Source organism: Enhydra lutris, unplaced genomic scaffold (genome assembly GCF_002288905.1).
Source record: "Enhydra lutris kenyoni isolate GAN:26980312 unplaced genomic scaffold, ASM228890v2 scaffoldscaffold25, whole genome shotgun sequence".
Classification (NCBI taxonomy): Eukaryota; Metazoa; Chordata; class Mammalia; order Carnivora; family Mustelidae; genus Enhydra; species Enhydra lutris.
Genome location: NW_019154109.1, coordinates 6,980,968 through 7,000,413, shown reverse-complemented (window position 1 = coordinate 7,000,413; position 19,446 = coordinate 6,980,968). Strand labels below are relative to the sequence as shown.

Sequence of the window (19,446 nt, the reverse complement as noted above, 5' to 3'; positions counted from 1 at the left end):
CTCACATTGTGATCTTAGTGGTACAAGAAGTCACAGAGACCTCACAGAGTGACCATGAGAGTGCTACGCAGATACGGAAGCCATTCCAGCATGCCCAGCCTACTGTGGTCAGGAGCTCTTGTGTCCCAGCAGCCGGAATGAGGACTGTGATGTGATGAAGATACACATTAGCGCAGTAACCTCCTCTTCCCTACCACCCAGTGTCAGGAGCTTACCTGTCAGGTAGAACTCCCACTCTCTGCCTTAAGAATCTATACATCCAAGTTCTGGAAAAAAACAAATGCCCGGGGCAACGGCCACCCTCCAGAAAACTTAGCTCCCACTGAGTGAAAAGTCTCTATCACTGGACAGAAGAAAACAATGTAAATTTTTAAATAAAAACAATACCACAGCATTTATTGTCCTCTGGTAATAACATAAAGATAATCAAAACAATACGACAATGTTTTAGAAATACACCCCAACAAAGAACATCTCAAAAAACCCAAAACTACATGGCCTTCTCAAACATTTCTCACTTCATTGATCATTTCTAGTTGGAGACACTTTGGAGCAGGGTAATATTATCTCCTTTTAGCATGATCCGACCTGCAACACAAAATTAAAAAAAAAAAAAGAAAAAAAAAAAAGCTATTACTAGTGACTCAGCAAGCATGTAACCACCATCATTTAGCCTCAGAATTTTGGATCGTATTTAAACAATTTTGAAAATGCTTTCTCTCTTGAGCAGGTATGTGAAAAATGTCAAATATCCATATATTGAAAGGCTGTGCATATTAGAGCCTATGAACTTCTCTAGCAATAACCTAATGAAGGTAGAGAAATATTTTATGAAAAGTAGCACCATTTTTAGAGTTCTTAGTATATTCCTGCAATTAATAAACCTGCTTGAGCTTTACCCACCATTTCTTAATCTTACTTGACCAAAGAATAGTTTTTTCCTAAGAATGTCTATAAAAATTTTCAGGGAACATTGGTGTCGAGTAAAATCAGTCTGAAAAATGCTCATCAATCCCCAAGATTAAATGGTTTCACTTTCCAAAACTTCTGTAACAGGTAATACTAATATATTCTGTAGGATAAATACTACCATGGGAATTCAACTCTCCAATTAATTTATAAAGAATAGAATGTCAATAAGGCTAGTTTGCCCTTCGTGGCAAGACAAGTTTAATTGTGAAAATCCAGGCTGTCACAAAAATAGCCCAAGGAGAAAGAAGCATAGCAAAACACCATGCCACTTCTCAAGATTCTACTTTCCTCATATCTACTTTAGGATCAAGAGAACCCTCAGGGTTTGGGAAAAAGAGGCACCTGAAACCTACCACAGATATAAGGACTAGTAAGCTGTGAACTGGGGCATTAAACAATTAAAAACAAAGTATCCAAATAAACTCCAAATGAATAGGATTTTTAAAAGAAAGGACTCAGTTTGTCTTAAAGTCATGAATCCTAAAGATCTTTTGTTAACTGGGTTAAGAAATTGCTTTCATTATTTAAATATTTCTGAGTTTCTACTACATGGCAGGCACTGAATCAAGCAGTAGTCTTATTAGGGATCAAAAAAGATAGGACTTATAGAACATCTGGCCCAGTGACAGAGACATTAATAAAATAACCCGACTAATGAGTGTTCTACTACACATTCAGAGAGCACAACACATCTTGCCTCCCCCATCCCTACCCCAGTGAAACAAAACCAAACTCTTGATATTTGACATTTGACATCTAAAGACAGAGGCAACAGCACAGACAAAGATTTACAGTGGGGCAAATGTGCACATTCAGAGAAATGAAAGAACACAAGCTGGATGAAACTCAGAAAAATGAAGCGGAGTGATACAAAACGAGCAGGGGGCAAAAGGCCAGATCATGAAGAACCTTGCAGAACACATTAAAGATTTTCTTATCCTCCTAGCAACAGGAAGTCACTGAAGGATTTCAAGTAAAAGGACGACCAGGTCAGACTGGTGCTTTTAAAAGATAACTGCGGCTTGAAGAGCGAACTGGAGGGGGATGAGGTAGTTATAAAAAAATCAATCAGTGAAGTGAATGGCGGCTGGTACCATTCAGAAAGACAGGGAACACTAAAATAGCTCCAAGAGTGTGTTAAGGGGAGGGAAGTGAGTTTGAAATCTGACACGCTAACTTTGAGGAGTCTTTGAAACATTCAGGCAGAAATGTTGAATAGGCTCAGAGAGGTCTAGGGCTACAGAGGTAAATCTGAGGTCAATATATAGATGGTAATTGAAAATATAGTCTTGGGTAAGTAACACGGAATGACAAGAGGACCTACAACTAAGTCTTGAGCAACTCAAAACATTTAATGGCTGGGTCCCAGAGAACAAATATACACAAGTCTGAAAAGGAATAAACAGAAATGAAAAGTGAAAATTTGAGTACAGTACCACAGAAGCAAAGGAACAAAGTGTTTTAAGGTAGGAGTGGCCAACAGCGCCAAATGCTGTTCAGAGTTTGAGGAAGACTAATATTGACCGTTAGTAGATTTAACATCATTTGTCTTCGGTGACCTTGGTGAGAGCTAAGTGCAAAAACAAAAGCAGAAATGGGAGTGGGGTTAGCAGTAAGTGGCAGAGAATTTCAAGAGTGAACTACTCTCCCACACAGTAAATTTTCAAATGTAAACTTAATTTAAACATGGACTGAGTTGCAACTCATTCAATTCTGCAACTGAATAAAACTTTCCACAGTTCCCAAAGGCCATCTATACTCTTACCCAGTTGTTTTCTTGATTTTGTTTTAGAATGAATCTCTTCGGCATCATCTAATACGAGGTTCATGTACTCATCGAAACCCTAGAAAAATAAGCCAACTAAATGTCATTTTTCAAATAAAATCCTACCCAAACCACTCCAGATGAATACACCAACCTAGATACAGAAATGCCAACTAACTTCAGAAACTCATCTTCCAGGGGCGCCTGGGTGGCTCAGTGGGTTAAAGCCTCTACCTTCGGCTCAGGTCATGATCTTAGGGTCCTGGGATCGAGCCCTGCATCGGGCTCTCTGCTCAGCGGGGAGCCTGACTCCCCCTCCACCGCCTGCCTCTCTGCCTACTTGTGATTTCTGTCTGTCAAATAAATAAATAAAATCTTGGGGAAAAAAAAAAGAAACCCATCTTTCACCAATCTTTTAGCTAAAATACCATCTCCCTCCTAAAGCCTTTTTAAATAACAAGAAAGCCAAATGTACTCCAAATTACCTCTGGAGCCTTTTGGATTTAAGATCTGATTAGCTATGCCTAAGACCCACTGTCCCTATCTTTCATAACTTATCTAATACAGGGTATGTGTGTATACATGCGGATTAACTTCCACTGCCACCAGTCTTCCCATGCTCCTTACAAAACACTCTTGCTATTACCCATAACATGTTTTTTTCCCCATAAACAGGGGAGATTACTGATAGAACCTACAATATCTAAAGGTATCAAAGTATCCTAAAACTTTTCAGACATATTTTATTTTTCTTTAAAACATTATTTAGGGGCACCCAGGTGGCTCAGTCAGTTAAGTGTCTGCCTTTGGCTCAGGTCATGATCTCGGTGTCCTGGGATCAAGTCCTATATTAGGCTCCCTGCTCAGAGGAGAGTCTACCTCTTCCTTTCCCTCTGCGCCTCCTCCCACTTGCGCACTCGTGTTCTGTGGCTCTCTCAAAGTAGTATACAAAATCTTAAAAAAACAAAAACAAAAAAACCCAAAAAACAAAAAACATTATTTAGGGATGGGATTGTGGGAGGTGCAGTTGGTTGGCATCTGATTCTTGGTTTCAGCTCTGGTCATGATCTCATGGTCCGGGGATCAGGCCCAGAGCCTGGCTCTACACTCAGCAGGAAGTCTGCTTGAGATTCTCTGTACCTCTCTCTCTGCCCCTCCCCACCTCTCTCTCTAAAATAAATCACCCCCCACATTATTTAGGATATTCTGTTATCCTGAAACTCTTATTTAACTAACCCCACCCAGCTCTATTCAGGTATCACTTAATATAGAACTAATATACCATTAGTTTTCACCCGACTCTAATTTTCTTTTGTTCCCTCCTTAAAATACTAACATTGTTATTTAAATAATTTTAAAAAATTAATTTTCCCTCTTTTATGAATAACCCAACAGCCATCAAATAGAACAATGAGACAAGAATAGTGGCCCTGAAGAACTCTGCTTGGGTTGCATCTTTGACGTTTTGTACCCTGCTCTGGCTGGGCATTTTTTGTGAAATCATTTTCTGTGAACAAACTGCCCTGAGAGAAAACATCCTGGGTACTCACAATGATACAGCCCTCTATCCGCATGTTCACTTGCTCATAAAGCCACACCTGAATTCGAGATCTCTGAAAAAATGAAAATAGGTACGTTAAAAAAACAAGTACATAAAACCCAATCACTCCGGTCGAACAATAGAGAAATAGGACTCCTAAAGAAAACCTTAAAAAGTAAAAGTCAAGAATTTTAACTACTTGGTTCATATCCAAGAACTGATAACCAAGACTAGTTACTTGCCAAGAAACATTCTCAATAAATGCTATAGTAGGACTAAGTTAATAATTTTCCTGTCATCTTGGGACTCAGTCATACTTCTTACTGCTTCTCATCTCAATGCATTTAGAGTGCATATTGACAGTGTAGCACAACGCGGTAATTTCCAACAATCAAGGGCTTTCTTCTCTGCTTTAGCAAAATCCAGTTTCAAAACCGCTTTCTCTAGGTTCCTAGCTTCCCTCACATTTAACAACCTGGGGAAGGGCCCTCAGATCTGGTGTGATTAAACATAATGGCCTGGGGCAACTGGCTGGCTTGGTTGGTGAAGCCCGTGACTCTTGATCTTGGGGTTGTGGGTTGGAGCCCCATGTTGGGTGTAGAGATTACTTAAAAAAATACAAGAGCTTGAAATTAATCTGTTTCCAACTACGTTATCACATACTAAAATTTATCAAGAGTAACAGAAATTACATCTTGATATCCTCCAAGCCTATCCCTCCTCTCTTCCTTTTTTGGCATCTTTTCTATATTTAAGTATATACCATACCCCCCCCCCCAACCTTTCTATGTGGTTTAAAGTCCACAGGAATCTTCCAATATTCCATCCCAGGGGAAAGAAAGGGGAGAGGTTCCAGTGTTCTAGCCATAATGACTACCAACAACAGTACCCAAACACCAGTCATGTTTGCCAGTAACTACTTTTTGAAATTAGCGATTTTGGTCTTGCAAAGTAACGATGACACAATTCTTTCAACGCTTGGGCTGGCATTTCATTACATTAGAGCTTTCCCTGAGCCCCTTCCCCTCAAGCACCCCTCCAACCTCAAGTTTCACTTGATACTGATTTTTTAGAGTAATCTCTACACTCAACGTGGGGCTTGAACTCACGACTCCAAGATCACGAGTCGCGTGCTCTACCGACTGAGCCAGCCACGCTCCCCAGTTTCACCGATTTTTAACTCGAGAACACACTGAGCAAACAGGATGACACACACAGCCAAATAAATTCACCTTTTAAAGAGGTAATTACAAAACAACAAAGAACATATAACTTACGTACATTCTGCAAGTATCTGAAGATGAGGTTCTGCACCAGTGGTTAAGGAAAAAAACACACCCACAGAGCAGACGGTGCTCCCCGATACTGGTCGAGCCTACCCTCATCTCGCCTTTGTTTTCTGAACACGAGATCTGGTGCGCATGAAATGAACAGCGTCCAGCCGGGCACTGGTCACGGGTTCCCGAAAGGCTCTGAAGGAATTCCCGCCCACTCTCTTACTCCCCAGCCATTTCTTGGCGCCCGCATCTTCCTCGTTTCCGAGACCGCTGACTCCCACTTCACTCAGTTCCTAATTAAAGCTGCCTTCCTTTCGCTCGTCCGCGCCACTCCTGCACTTCCCACCACAGGAGTCGGCCCAAGCCCACCTCCCACCCGGTATTCAACTACCCGCGCTTTCTCCCGGTCACGGTCGCCCCGGGGGCTCATGGGATGTGGGCCGCACTCCGCTCCCCCAGGCCCGCTCTCGGTCTGCTCCTTCGCCCCCCGCTTTCTGGCCCGAACCTGCTAGTCCTGACATGCTGCGTAGGATACGATGGGCTGAACCATCACCTTCTGTACTTTTTGGCCCTGGCCACGGTACGCCATGGTGGAAGCCGACAAAGACCGCACGCTACCTCAGAAAGCAACTTCCGGAATAAAGAACCGGAAGCGGAAGTGCATGGCGCCCGCGAGGCGACCTGGGCGGTTCCTGGGAAATGCCTCTCTAGGCTTGGGTGTTGCTTTTCTCTGTGCTCTATATCCCCTGGGGCAAGCCAGAAGGGGGCTGTGCACTTTGGAACGTGAGTCAGTCCTACAGCGCCACCTGGAGGGAGCCGGGAGGAGGCTCCCGCGGCTCCGTTTCCCGTGTCGGCCTTAAGAGTTGTACTTCCTTGTGTGAGATGAGATGGGTTGGTCCAGTGCTTTTCCCAAGGCCGGTTTCCCTGGAATTTAGGCACAACGGGCCGCATCGCGGTCTAGAGGGTATGGCGGCGAGAAGCCCCAGCTCCGGGGGCCTCCACATCTGGTCCTCGCAGCCACAAACAATCCGAATTCAAAAGCCAGGTGCTGTGGTTCGCAGTGTAATCAATTCCCCTCTCGTCTCCTTTGTGGGGGCGTTACTGTAAGGTGGCGACAGGGCAAGGCTAGCGGGGAAGCCCTGAAGTCTGATGGCTGGGCCCGATCAAGATCAAGATCAAGATCGCTGACAGTGTGTGACCAAAGGGTAAGTTCCTCATCCTTGCTGTGTGTCGGCTTCGTTGTCACCAAGATGGAGATGACCCTGTCTTTCGTCGCGGAGCTGGAGAGTCGGTGGAATAGCGTGTGTGTGGACTCAGCAGGGCCTCCGTGTGGGAGCACATCGTTTCCAGGGTAACACAGCTGGAAGGGGAGGAGCCGAAATCTGTTAGGTTTTGTCAGTGACTTGTGGCCTGGCAGAAATGGTATTTGACCGGAAAACCCATTTTACAGATGGAGAAACTGACAATCAGAGTTGAAGGGATTTCTCCAAGGGGACCCCACGTAGGCAAGTGGCAGAATCCTAAGTTGCTTAACTGAGGTCTTCTGTTGAGGATGATACTAAGGCTGAGCTAGAAAACGCATGGGATAATTATTGGTTTAAAAAAAAAAAAAGCCCTCCCCCTCCCCCAATCCCAATAGAGGGTTATGTTGTCCAGAGAGTAAACAGGGCATTGGTTGAATTCAAACGTGGTATGACTGGAAGAAACTCTCAGACTTGTCTCATCTCAGATGCAGAGATGCTTAGCTACTCTTGCACTTTCCTGTCTCTGAAGTCACGATTCCTAAACTTTTGGGGATTGATCCCTATAAACCAGTCATCTGATTATACAACTCAGGAGATTTGTTTTATCCTTTATTTTTTAAAGATTTATTTATTTTAGAAAGAGAGAGGAGGAGGAGGGAGAGAGAGAATCTCAAGCAGAATCCCGGCTGAGCACAGAGACCGATGTAGGGGTCTGTCTCATGACCCTGAGATCATGACCTGAGCCGAGAACATGACCTGAGCAGAAATCAAGAGTGGGATGCTTAACTGGCTGAGCCACAGAGGCTCCCCTATTTTTTCTAAGTGATTTTGCTTTCTTACATTTAAATCTTTGATCCATCTAAAATGTTATCCCAGTTTATCCAAGAACTGATACAACTTTATAATATCTAGATGGCTACCCAGTTTTTCTTTTACCATTACAAAAAAATCTGTTGTTCCCCCATTTAATTTAAAATGCCACATTTATAATATACCAAGTGTATGTAAATATGTATAGTTTCTATTTTGCTCAATTGATCTTTGTGTGTATGGACCAGGGTCACTGTTACAAGTACTGTATAATATTTCCTTATTTGGCAGGACTAGAAGTCGATAGAACTTTCTTAGCTGTTCTTATTTATTTTTCTTACAAACTTTAAAATTATCTTATCTAATTAAAAGACTCCTTTTGGTATTTTTACTGCGATTACATTAAACTTGAGAACGACTTAGAATCAGTTTTTTTTAAACTAACTACCTGATGTCTATTTGTTCAAATTTTCCTTTGAGTCTTTGGGAATTTTTCAGTTTTCTTTAGTTTTCAGCTTCCTCTTGCAAGCTTATCTAGTTTAATCATAGATATTGCCTCTTTCTTCTTCTTAGTTATCTTGTCCTCAATTGCATGCTCTCTCAGGTTTTTAGAAGAGAAAGTGACAAATTCAATTATGTAAAAATCACATAAAGTTTTGGGTGACTAAAACACCACCACAGTAAGCAAAGTCAAAAGATCAGGGAGAAGTATGTTTGTACCACATCAAAGACAAATGGGTAATTTTACTAGTATATAAAGAGCGTTTTAAAAAACGCTTTTCTGGTTCTCTATTGCTGTGAAAGAAATAATTCAAAACTTGGTAGCTTAAAACAATAACTTTGTTATAATTTATGATTTTTGTGAGTCAAGAATTTGGGCAGCGCTTAGATGGACATTTTTTTTTTTTTTTTTTTCCTCCAGAAGGCCTATTTAAGGGTTTGGGGCGCGTGTATGGAAAGCTGGCCTCACTGGGGTCCATCTCCATGTCTGTGCAGCCCTAGGGCCTCACACCTCATCTCTCTTGCAGAGTAGGGTGGTTTCTTTTTTTGTTTTTGTTTTTAAAGATTTTATTTATTTATTTGACAGACATCTCAAGCAGGCAGAGAGAGAGGAGGAAGCAGGCTCCCCGCTGAGCAGAGAGCCCGATGTAGGGCTGGATCCCAGGACCCCAGGATCATGACCTGAGCTGAAGGCAGAGGCTTCAACCCACTGAGCCACCCAGGCGCCCTGGTTTCTTTTTTCGTTTTAAGAGAGAGCATGAGCACTTGCCTGTTGCGGGAGGGCCAGAGGTAAAGGGAGAGAGAATCTTAAGCAGGCTTCACACCCAGTATGGAGCCTCAATCTCATGACCTTGAGATCATGACCTGAGTAGAAATCAAGAGTTGAATGATTAAGCAACTGAGCCACCCAGGTGCCCCTAGAATACTTTCTTTTTTTTTAAGATTTTATTTATTTATTTCACAGAGGTAGGCAGAGAGGCAGGCAGAGAGAGAGGGAAGCAGGCTCCCTGCTGAGTAGAGAGCCCGATGCGGGGCTTGATCCCAGGACCTGGGATCATGACCTGAGCCGAAGGCAGAGGCTTTAACCCACTGAGCCACCCAGGCACCCCCCTAGAATACTTTCTTAAATGGTGGCCCAGGCCTCCAAAACCCAAGGCTGAAGCCAACAGTACCTTTTAAAGGCCAGGCTTGGAACTAGTATACAGTTCACACCTCAAGCCAGATTCAAGGGCCGGAAAAATAGAGCCCATCCCTGTTAAATATTAAAGCATTCGCAGTGACAAGCTGACACAAAGATCCAAAACAAAAATTGGCAATAGAGGTGAACATTCAGTTTATAGAAAAGGAAATACAGGGGCACCTGGGTGGCTCAGTCGTTAAGCCTCTGCCTTTGGCTCAGGTCATGATCCCAAGGTCCTGTGCTCCATGCTCAGCGGGGAGTCTGCTTCTCCCTCTGCCCCTCCCCCCTGCTCATGTTCTCTCTCACTCTCAAATAAATAAAATCTTAGAAAATCATAAGAGAAAATAAAATTTACAGTGTATTGTACATATATTCATTGAAAAAAAACTTGAGTATAGGCTGGCCAGGCCAGGAGTGGACAGGGTTGTGGCAGGCCTGGCCAGGGTATAGTGGTGGAGGCCTTGGTTTAGCAGGGCAGCCCCCAGGTTGGGCCTATGGGTTATGACAAGGGCCAGGATGTCCAGTACATCTGCCCCAGTGGCCTGGAGGGGTACCATAGGCCCGTGGCTATCGGCAGCTTCAGACACATGTGAGTTCACTGGCCTCTGGGAACTTTTGGGAAGAAAAGGCACGGAGCACTCAGGGATCAAGGCTCCCTAGGCAGTGCCATCTCTGCCCTTTGCACTTTTGCCTCAGCCCACCCTCTTGCCTGCCAGCTCTCTGCACTCAACTTGACCACCCCATAGGCACACGGGGCAACCTACTGCTCTGCCCGGTCCTGGGGCTTCCAGGGGCTGCTGATGGCCTCAGAGGCCTTCCGAGGGAACTTAGAGGGCGGCAGCCTTGACGCCTCCATCAGTTGCCTTCTGTTGGGTCCCATGAAGACTGGGGCGGGGATTGGAAATAAATGCCTTGTGGATCTTGCTGTCAATTCTTTAAAAAAAAAAAAAAAAAAAGAGTCCGTATATGAGTGGATCTGTGTAGTTCAAACCAGTGTTATTCAAGGTTCAAATGTACCATCATTTCCATAAATTCATTAGGTAGTGGAAGGTACTACGAAACCAGTTTCCTCCCTTTTAAATTACAACTAATCAGGGGTGCCTGGGTGGCTCAGTGGGTTAAAGCCTCTGCTTTCTGCTCAGGTCATGGTCTCAGTGTCCTGGGATTGACCCCCGCTTGGGGCTCTCTGCTCAGCGTGGAGCCGCTTCCTCCTCTCTCCCTGCTTGCCTCTCTACTTGTGATCTCTATCAAATAAATAAATAAAATCTTTTAAAAAAATTGCAACTGATCATAAAGTTCTTGCAAAATTTGAGATTTTCATGATATTCCCAAGGTGTCTGCAAAATAGGCTAAGAGTCACTGGTCCATCTCACGGCTTGCTGAATGGCTGTGATGGATACAACCCCAAAGAATGGGGTTGCAAATACAGGGGCAGTCGAGCAAAGATCAGCAGCCCCTGACATGGTTACGTGGGTCAAGAGCTTTTTCATTCATTCAGCAAAAGTTTATTGAATGCCTTTTGTTATGGGCTGAAGCTTGCTCTCTGAAACGTGTATGTTGAAGCTCTAACCCCCTAGCACGTCAGAATGTGACTGTAGTTGGAGACTGGCCCTTAAAGAGGTAATTAAGGTTAAATGAAGTCATATGGGTGGGCCCTAATCCAAGATGACTGGTGTCCTTATAGACACATTAAAACACAGACACGTGTGTGTAGAGGAAAGACTACGTGGAGACATAGTGAGAAGGTGGCACCTGCAAACCAGAGAGAGAAGCCTCAGAAAAAAAATTTTTTCAAACACCTTGATCTTGGACTTCTAGTCTCCAGAACTGTGAGGAAATAAATTTCTGTTGTTGAAACCATCCAGTCTGTGGTATTTTGTTATGATACTAGGTACTGAGAATATAAAGGTTAGTAAGAATCTCTGTCCCAAGTCTGCTGAGGAGGATGGACAGGTAAACAATTTTAAAACAGTGGAGGTAAGCAGTGTATGCCTGGTGGATGGCATCAAACCCCAGTTTGGGGAGAGGGAGAACCAGGTGTTGGGACAGTAGCCTAGAGGCTGTAGGATGTGTAGAGTTAGCCAAAAGAAGAGACTTTTAGGGAGAAAGACAGCACTAACAAAGGCAAAAGGCTGGAGAAAGATCAGGGTTCCAGGGAAGTGGAAAGCTTGTAGTTTTGCTGGAGTGGAGAGCATCATGGGTGAGGCAGGAGGTACCAGCCATGCTGAGGGACTGTAATTGTGGAGGGAGAGGGAAGGATTGGAAGACTTTTCAAAGCAGTGACTCAGATTTTCAGTTAAAATAATCTTTGTTAAGTTTACACTAAAGCCAGGAATGGTTGACAGCAAACAGCCAGAATAAGACAGAGCAGAGTCTGAGAAAGTACCAATGGGCTAGTCAGAGGTCCGTGAAAACAAACCTTGCCTGCTGTGTTGGCCTTCCTAGCAGCTCACAGCATCTCCTTTGCTGAGCAAGCCACGCAGAACTCCGGCTCTAACCCCTCAAGGAAGCCTTCCCTTACCAGTTTCGGACTGACTTGTCGTTGCCTCTGTAGCATCGTCTACTTACACTTGCGCCTGCTTCATTCCTGATGCCTTCTGACGTTCTTTTGCACTTCCCCGGCCGGTATTTCTTGGGCAGGGGTTCGCATTCTCCTGCTCTCCCTGGAAGCAGTAGTGCTAAGTGATGGTTAAAAGTTAGCTTCTATTTTGAGCCTCTTCAAGGGATGGGAGTCCAAAATATTCTGCGGGAGTTCTGCTGATGTATTAAATTCAAATTTCCTCAGTTTTCCTAAGCTCGGCCACCCTCCTTGAGATCCTGTCCCAAAGAAGGGACCTCCTTCACCATATGCACCTGTCAGGTAGAGGAATTCCTTCTATTCTGCTTCACCCTTCCCTTGAAATTTCTTTGTTTCGAGTGTTGTTGATCCAGCCAATTGCCTATTTCACTTATTTATTCAACAGACAAGAGGCTGTTTGAATATCTTTTCTTCTCTTTTTTCAGAGTCTGACTGGCTCTGCTTACCCTTACTCTTAACTCTACAGACTGTTGTCTTACTCCTGAGGACAAACCAGTCACGGAGTCAAGGACCGGAAAACCCAGGAAGAGACAATGCCAAGTTTGACTCCATGACTTCTTACTCACCACCATAGATTCAGCCTCTGTAACACCTAAATACAACCTAAGTACTTTCTCCTTAGGCTCCCAGGAAATCTTGTGACTCCTTAATTAACTTTTGCTGATTCCTTGCTCATTTTATTGTACGATGTTAAGAAAATGGTCAGGATCAAGTGTTTTCTTTATGCTCACGCCCTTAACGTCATTTTGCAAATTCAAATAAGTTGATGCACAGTTTGGAGAATAAGATATTAATGGGTTGTGGGAACTTGCAAAGATTTATCAAGCAGCTTCCTAAAATCAGATTTAAGAGATAAAGAGCTCTTGAAAGTCAGTGAGTCAAACCCAATTGCACATAGGAATATACCTTCCTATCGTGAAACCTGACCACACTGACACTATGGTGGGGAACAAAGCAGCGGTCTTCCAGGGCCGCAGAGCATGTTGTATCACAATGGTATGTGAATTAAGAGGTGTGTATTAAATACTCAGTAAATGTTAAGTTTTAAATATTAGCAACTGGGGGCACCTGGGTGGCTCAGTGGGTTAAGCCGCTGCCTTCGGCTCAGGTCATGATCTCAGGGTCCTGGGATCGAGCCCCGCATCGGGCTCTCTGCTCAGCAGGACGCCTGCTTCCTCCTCTCTCTCTCTGCCTGCTTGTTATCTCTGTCTGTCAAATAAATAAATAAAATCTTTAAATATTAGCAACTGGAGACCTCCCATTTCCTATTGCTAAACTAACAAATCGAAAGCAATCCGTTTTAAAGAATTGCAGAAATATTCCGGCAAAACGAGGCCACAGTTCTAAAAAAGTAACACTGTACTTTGATAAACATAGATCAAAGTTTTTTTTTGTTTGTTTTTAAAGATTTCATTTGACAGAGAAAGCGAGCACAAGCAAGGGCAGCAACTGAGGGAGAGGGAGAAGTAGACTCCCCATTGAGCAGGGAGCCCAATGTGGAGCTCGATCCCAGGACCCTGGGATCATGATCTGAGCCAAAGGCAGACGCTTAGTGACTGAGCCACCCATGTGCCCCTCAAACTTTATCTCTGAAATTGTATTATCAATCTTAGCTCTGTGGTGGTTTCAAAGATTGGAAAGGTGAAAATAAACTCTGTTCTGAGAGGACCTGTCAGAATTTGAAGTTAAGGTCAGAACTTTAGGGATCATTTTATCTTAAGACAAATATATGCGTCACAAACTATCTTGAGGCTTTTGGCTGGGGCCAGACTGCAACATTTGGCCTTTTCTCTCTTTTTTTTTTTTTTTTAAGATTATTTATTTTTCAGAGAGCAAGAAAGAAACCGGAGAGGGAGAAGCAGCCTCCCTGTTGAACAAGGAGCCGGATGTAGGACTTGATCCCAGGAATCTGGGATCATGACCTGAGCTGAAGGCAGATGTTTAACCAACTGAGCCACCCAGGCATCCCCATTTGGGCCCTCTTCTGTTAAAACTGAAAACCATCATTTAAAACCCAATATACTGGGGCACCTGGGTGGCTCAGTTGGTTAAACATCTGCCTTCGGCTCAGGTCATGATCCCAGGATTTTGGGATCCCAGGGTTCAGTCTCCCTGCTCAGTGGCGAGCCTGCTTCTCCCTCTTCCTCTGCCTGCTGCTCTGCCTACTTGTACTCTGTGTCAAATAAATTAAAAAAAAAAAACACCTTAAAAAAAATACATTTTTTTTAAAAAGATTATTTTAGAGAGGCTGTGCATGAAGGGGCTTAGGGTCAGAGGGAAAGAATCTCAAAGACTCCCTGCTAATGGGGAAGCCAGCCACCCAGGAACCACAGTCTGTTTGCTTTTGTTAAAAGTTGTACTTGTTCAGACTATTAGAAAAAAATCTGTGTCTTTGGTAGTTAAAAAATTTGTATTTCCTTAAAAAATTGGCACACTATTTAACACTTGGGACTTTTCTGAAATTTTTAAAAATATAACTTCATGCTTCAAAGCTCTTAATTGAATCCATCTTAGATCACTTCTAAATCCTCTCTCCTTTAAAAAAAAAAATTAATGGCATTGGAGTACTCGGGTGGCTCAATCATTAAATGTCCAATTCTTGATTTTGGCACAGGTCTTGATCTCAGGGTCGTGAGATGAAACCCTGCATCCGGGTCTGCTTGGGATTCTCTCTCTCCCTCTGCCCAACTCCCTGCTGGCGTGCACACGCCCTTGTTCTCTCTAAAATCTTTTTTTTTTTTTTTTTAAGATTTTATTTATTTGACAGAGAGATACAGCAAGAGAGGGAACACAAGCAGGGGCGTGGCAGAGGGAGAACAGGCTTCCTGGGGAGCAGCCCAATGCGGGGCTCGATCCCAGGACCCTGGGATCATGACCTGACCCGAAGGCAGACGCTTAACGACTGAGCCACCCAGGTGTCCCATAAATCTTTTAAAAAAATCAATGGCATTACCTGAGCTACAAGGATACTGATTCTGTATTAGTGCTGGGTAAAAAAATCCTCCCATTTAATAATATTCTTTCCTGAAGTATATGCAGCTAAAATAGCACATTCGTAAGTTTGGCAATACGTCCTTGTGAGAAGTTTCTAAAGCCACACAGTTATCTGTGAAATTCGAGCATTTATGCAAGAGACCAACAACATTCTGACTGGACCCCCATCGAGGCAGATCCTAGGCTTGAAGGGATGTATGACCATTTAACTCACAACGTCCAGACTTTCCTACACCAGTTTTATTTAAAACACAAATAAGTATTTCTCTTTCTTGTAATGGCAAATGGTTCAAATAATGCTGAACATGAATCACTGACTAATACAAGGACTTTAAATATGAAACAAAATTATTTTTAAAAAAGCAAAAGGATAAAGGTTATATACAAAAGGGACCTGGAATCTTTAAGTGGATTCCAAAAATGAAATGAGTAGAAAATCTGTGGTGAAACCAGAACATTCCACCCCTGCTTTGGAGAAGGGCTATTATACAACATTCAGTCAGCTGAAGATGGATTGGTGGAGAGGTGTCTATACATAAATTTCAAGTCATTTTTGCTTGTGCAGAATCATCCAGATCTTCCCAAGACTGAACAGGCAGTCCTGTGGCTTTCTTCCGTTTCCATGTTCCCAACAAGGCTACGTGAGGTGCAACTCTTGATGAGCCGCTTACAACAGCAGTTCCTTAGGAGCCAACGCGACAGGTGGACCAGATTTCCCTATGAGAAACAGAACTGGCCACCTACAGCAAAATTGCAAATCGGACAAGTCCTTCTTTCCTCTTCCTTCTGATTATGTACAATATGTCTCCTTTCAAGACTCTTATCCCCATCATACTTGTTCCTTCACAAGTCTAAACCTTGAGGTGGTATGAAGGAGACTGACATCAAGAAAAGAAAATTCAATTCAGAAATGAAGAAAACTGGAAGGTATACAATACACCCCCAGAGCATCTCAATCAGCCCTGCGACAGGACAATTCAGTGCACTGCTACAGTCCAGAGACAAATACTGGCGGCTTGGAGGAGTTCATGTTTTTTTCCCTCTGGTGGTTAACGGGCACCAAATAAGTACTGGGCAAGAGGAGTTTGCTGGGAGAGTTAGAATAAAAAATTAACCGATTTTAATCCCTGTGATAATTCAATGCCAGTAGGAGGCAAGTATTGAAGAAGAGAAGGGACAACTTTCATGCTAAAAAAAAAGAATTCCTCTCATCATTATGTCACCATCTCTTATTAAGGATCCAGGGAATCCCAGAAATAGAAAATTAGTTTCAGAAGACCCTTGAGGCACTTTGAAGCCTTAAAAAAATTACAGTAATAATAAATTAGCTATTGCTCTTCAGAGGCTTACAGAGCAGCTGAAGCATGGAAATCGGGTCAAAAAAGTTATGTCCAGATTATGAGCTTCCAGAGTTGCTCAGCCTTCTCTAAAGCTTAGTTGAATCTCCAAATACTTTTAAAATGACACACAATTTAATGCAGACGGAGTGGATCTTTTGTTTAGTGACTGAGTGAAATTTGGTCCTTACTGGCAGCAGCTGGTCTTCATCCTTTTCGAGCTCAGGTTACATTAATAAGTACATTAAGACAAGACATAAAAGAAATACTACAGCAAAAGGTGGGGGGGGGGAGCCCAAACTGACAGACACCTCAAGGAGTCACTAAGTTCTCTTGCACCCTGCGACTTGGATCTCCCTCTCAGTTTTTTGTGGAGAGGTGTAAGACAGAACATTTTTCTCACAGATGCTAAACCATGGCATCGAATGGACAAAATGGTTATCGAGGGACTTTAAAAATCTGACCCCAAGGAATCCAGGACACATACAGGTAATTCAGAGGTATACTTCTGATTTGGGGCAAATGCTAGACTAAAGAAATGATCATCTTGGGTAAATGTTATAATAGATGAAACTAAGTCCAGTTTTTTTTTTTTTTTTTTTTTTAAATGTTCTATCGCCTTCAGCTATCAATCATCTCGGACAGCTCAAGCAGAAGGTCGTCTTCATCTTTCCCAGGATCCAAGTCGATCTCAGCTTCTAATTTCCCTCCTGAAATCTCCCATATTAGTTTCTCAAAATCATCCTCCACAGAAAGCGGGGGCTTTCCTGTCGAGGTGGAACTGAGTCGGCGAGTTTTCGTAGCCATCTGAGAAGAAGAAGGGCCAGATACTTCTGGTGGGGAGGAATCTGAAGAGGACTGGGTTGGAGGCAACACAAGACTGCAAGGGAAAAAACCCAAAAGATTATTAGAAACCTGCCCTTTGTTGATGGTTTGACTGAATGGTCCTGCACAGTTAGCAAAGAGTCATCTCTGATAATAAAATACAGATACTGATGTGAGATAAGGCATTTTCAACCTTTTAAAGAACGATTCAAACAGATATTTAAAACATTGTAAAAATAATGCAGTCAATATATAAACAGCGGCACCGAAGGAGAACAGCAACCCTGCGTGCATGTTTTCTTGTAATTAATTGGAAGTTTAGCAGATTTATTTAAGTTGGCTATTAAGTGGGTGTGAGTGGCTAAGCTGGACATGTCTGAAGATGTACTTAAGCACTGTCATTCTCTAGAGCGCATCAATAGTGGCCTAAAGTTTGGTTAAGAAGAACTGCAAGGTATTACCTGTCTCTAGGTTTTTCCATTTCAGGCACAGTGACTGATTTGTCCTCCGAAAGGAGTGGGACAACTGCCTAAAAAGTAAAAGGAAGGTAATTCAGTGACAGTCAGGCTTTTTTTATTTGAGCATACCCATTTACTTTGCCACTTTCTTAGAATCACGGTTGTCATTCCGTAAGCTCGGAAATCCAAGAATAAGTCATCTAAAGGTTGAGTATAGAAATAAGCCAAGTATCTTGCCCCCCATAAGAATTAGTTAAAAAAAAAAAAATTCCCTTCTGCCACTCCACAAATGTCTGTGAATGTAAAATACAGCAGCAACCTAAATAACTAAGATGCTTTGGAAATGGCAGAAGTAGCACACGGGCAGAGAGCGCTAGCAGAGCGACTGCTCCCCGCTTTCCTACCACACTGTGCGAAACGCCACCCAGCCAGAGCTACTACTTACCACAGCTGCTTTTTTGGTGAGGCTTTCCTGCAGGGCGCTGCCGGAGCTGAGCGGCTTCACAGCTGCAATGACAGCAGGGTGCACCTCCACTGCCTTGCGTTTGGGGGCCAATTTGGGGGATGAGACAACTTTAACCACAGATGGCTTCACATTGACTTTGGGTTTAGCTGCAAGGGAGAGAAAATATCTGATTGATAGCTAGAATAAGTTCTCTTTTACACGGAGAATAACTTCAGAATATCTAAATTCCTTCGCAATACTAGAAATACCATACACACCCCCAAACTGAAAATAACTCATAAACAACGTGCACTACAATGTGGCCATAAAGTGTATACTCAAGTAATTCTTTTCACTGGCTCTTGACTTTGCTACTGTTCTTCTGTTCCCTGGTGTTTTTCTTCTTCAAAACCAGAGGAAAGATGCATCTCAGAGAGTTTTTATCCCCCCACTGAGGTATAATTGACATATAACATGGTATTAGTTTTGGGTATACAACATAATGATTTCGTATTTGTATATATCCTGACTACATGATTGCCACAGTGTCTAGTTAATTCATTACCATACAGTTACAATTTTTTTGTGTGAGCACTTTTAAGATCTACTCTCCTAGCAACTTTTGAATATGCAATACAGTATTGTTAACTATAGTCACCATGCTATGTTACATCCCCATGACTTTACTTAAAAATATGGAATGCTTCATGAATTTGTGTATCATTCTTGCAGAGGGGCCGTCCTAACCTTCTCTGGGACATTCCAATTTTAGTATATGTGCTGCCAAAGTGAGCTTTAAACAAAGCTTTTATTTATTTTTTTAAAGAAGATTTTATTTTTAGAGAGTGGGTGAGCAGGGGAAGAGGGGGGAGGGGGAAGGCACAGACTCCCCACTAAGCACAGAGCCCGATGCGGGACTCAATCACCGGACCTTGGGATCATGACATGAGCCCAAGGCTTAACTGACTAAGCCACCCAGGTGCCCTTAGACAAAGCTTTTTAAACAGCAATTTTAAATTCTGAGAAAGAAGATTTGTCCTTTTAAGTACAATTATCAGAAATACTACTTTTCACCTATGTGACAAGTATACAACACAAATGGAATTTAACTTGTTGCTAGCGAGTTACTAGAAACTTGGTAATTTTCAAATCCTAAAGCAAGACACACTAGAAAAACGACTTACCTTTACACCGTTTTTCCAAGCTCTGTGCTGCACACTTCACATTCAATATCGAGTCCCCACTGCCTGAGGTTTCCACCTCTGCCTTTGGGGACGACTTTGTGGAAGGCCGCTTTGCCAGGTGCCGTGTGAGGCCCGGCACAGGAGTGAGCACAGGCTTCTCTCCTATCTGAGTATTGCAAGAGTCTACGTCTCCCCGGAGAGGTGTCAGAACTGATTTCTCCTTCTGTGAGGGTCCCCTCTCCAGCTGTTTCTGCATGTGCTTCTCTCTCATGGTCTCACATCTCTTGACTTGAATTTTAGTAATGCCAACTCCTGTGGTCTCTTCTGAAACCTGAG

The 19,446-nt window shown here is 43.0% G+C and overlaps 2 protein-coding genes across 5 annotated transcripts in view; both read right to left on the bottom strand.

Annotated features, from left to right (window-relative positions):
- Positions 1-363: 363 nt before the first annotated feature.
- LOC111151029 (small nuclear ribonucleoprotein polypeptide E) lies at positions 364-6,193 on the bottom strand. Of its 3 annotated transcripts, XM_022508738.1 has the most exons (5): positions 6,090-6,193; positions 5,559-5,585; positions 4,288-4,350; positions 2,738-2,816; positions 364-588 (listed from the first exon to the last, which is right to left on the bottom strand). In XM_022508738.1, the coding sequence occupies exons 1-5, from the start codon at positions 6,141-6,143 to the stop codon at positions 533-535; spliced, it is 279 nt and encodes a 92-aa protein (XP_022364446.1). In that variant the 5' UTR covers positions 6,144-6,193; the 3' UTR covers positions 364-532. The 3 variants fall into 3 exon arrangements, with proteins under 3 accessions (XP_022364446.1, XP_022364447.1, XP_022364445.1); XM_022508739.1 differs by lacking the exon at positions 5,559-5,585 and having other exon boundaries at positions 6,108-6,193; XM_022508737.1 differs by lacking the exon at positions 364-588 and having other exon boundaries at positions 1,088-2,816.
- An 8,890-nt stretch (positions 6,194-15,083) lies between these two features.
- Positions 15,084-19,446, bottom strand: part of LOC111150933 (zinc finger CCCH-type containing 11A) — a 41,694-nt gene continuing 37,331 nt past the window's right edge. For both annotated transcript variants that reach the window (XM_022508623.1, XM_022508624.1), the window contains 4 exons: positions 19,111-19,441; positions 17,927-18,093; positions 17,485-17,552; positions 15,084-17,078 (listed from right to left, as the gene is read on the bottom strand). In XM_022508623.1, coding sequence (XP_022364331.1) covers positions 16,820-17,078; positions 17,485-17,552; positions 17,927-18,093; positions 19,111-19,441 — 825 coding nt within the window. In that variant the 3' untranslated portion in view covers positions 15,084-16,819. The remainder of the gene's footprint in view (positions 17,079-17,484; positions 17,553-17,926; positions 18,094-19,110; positions 19,442-19,446) is intronic.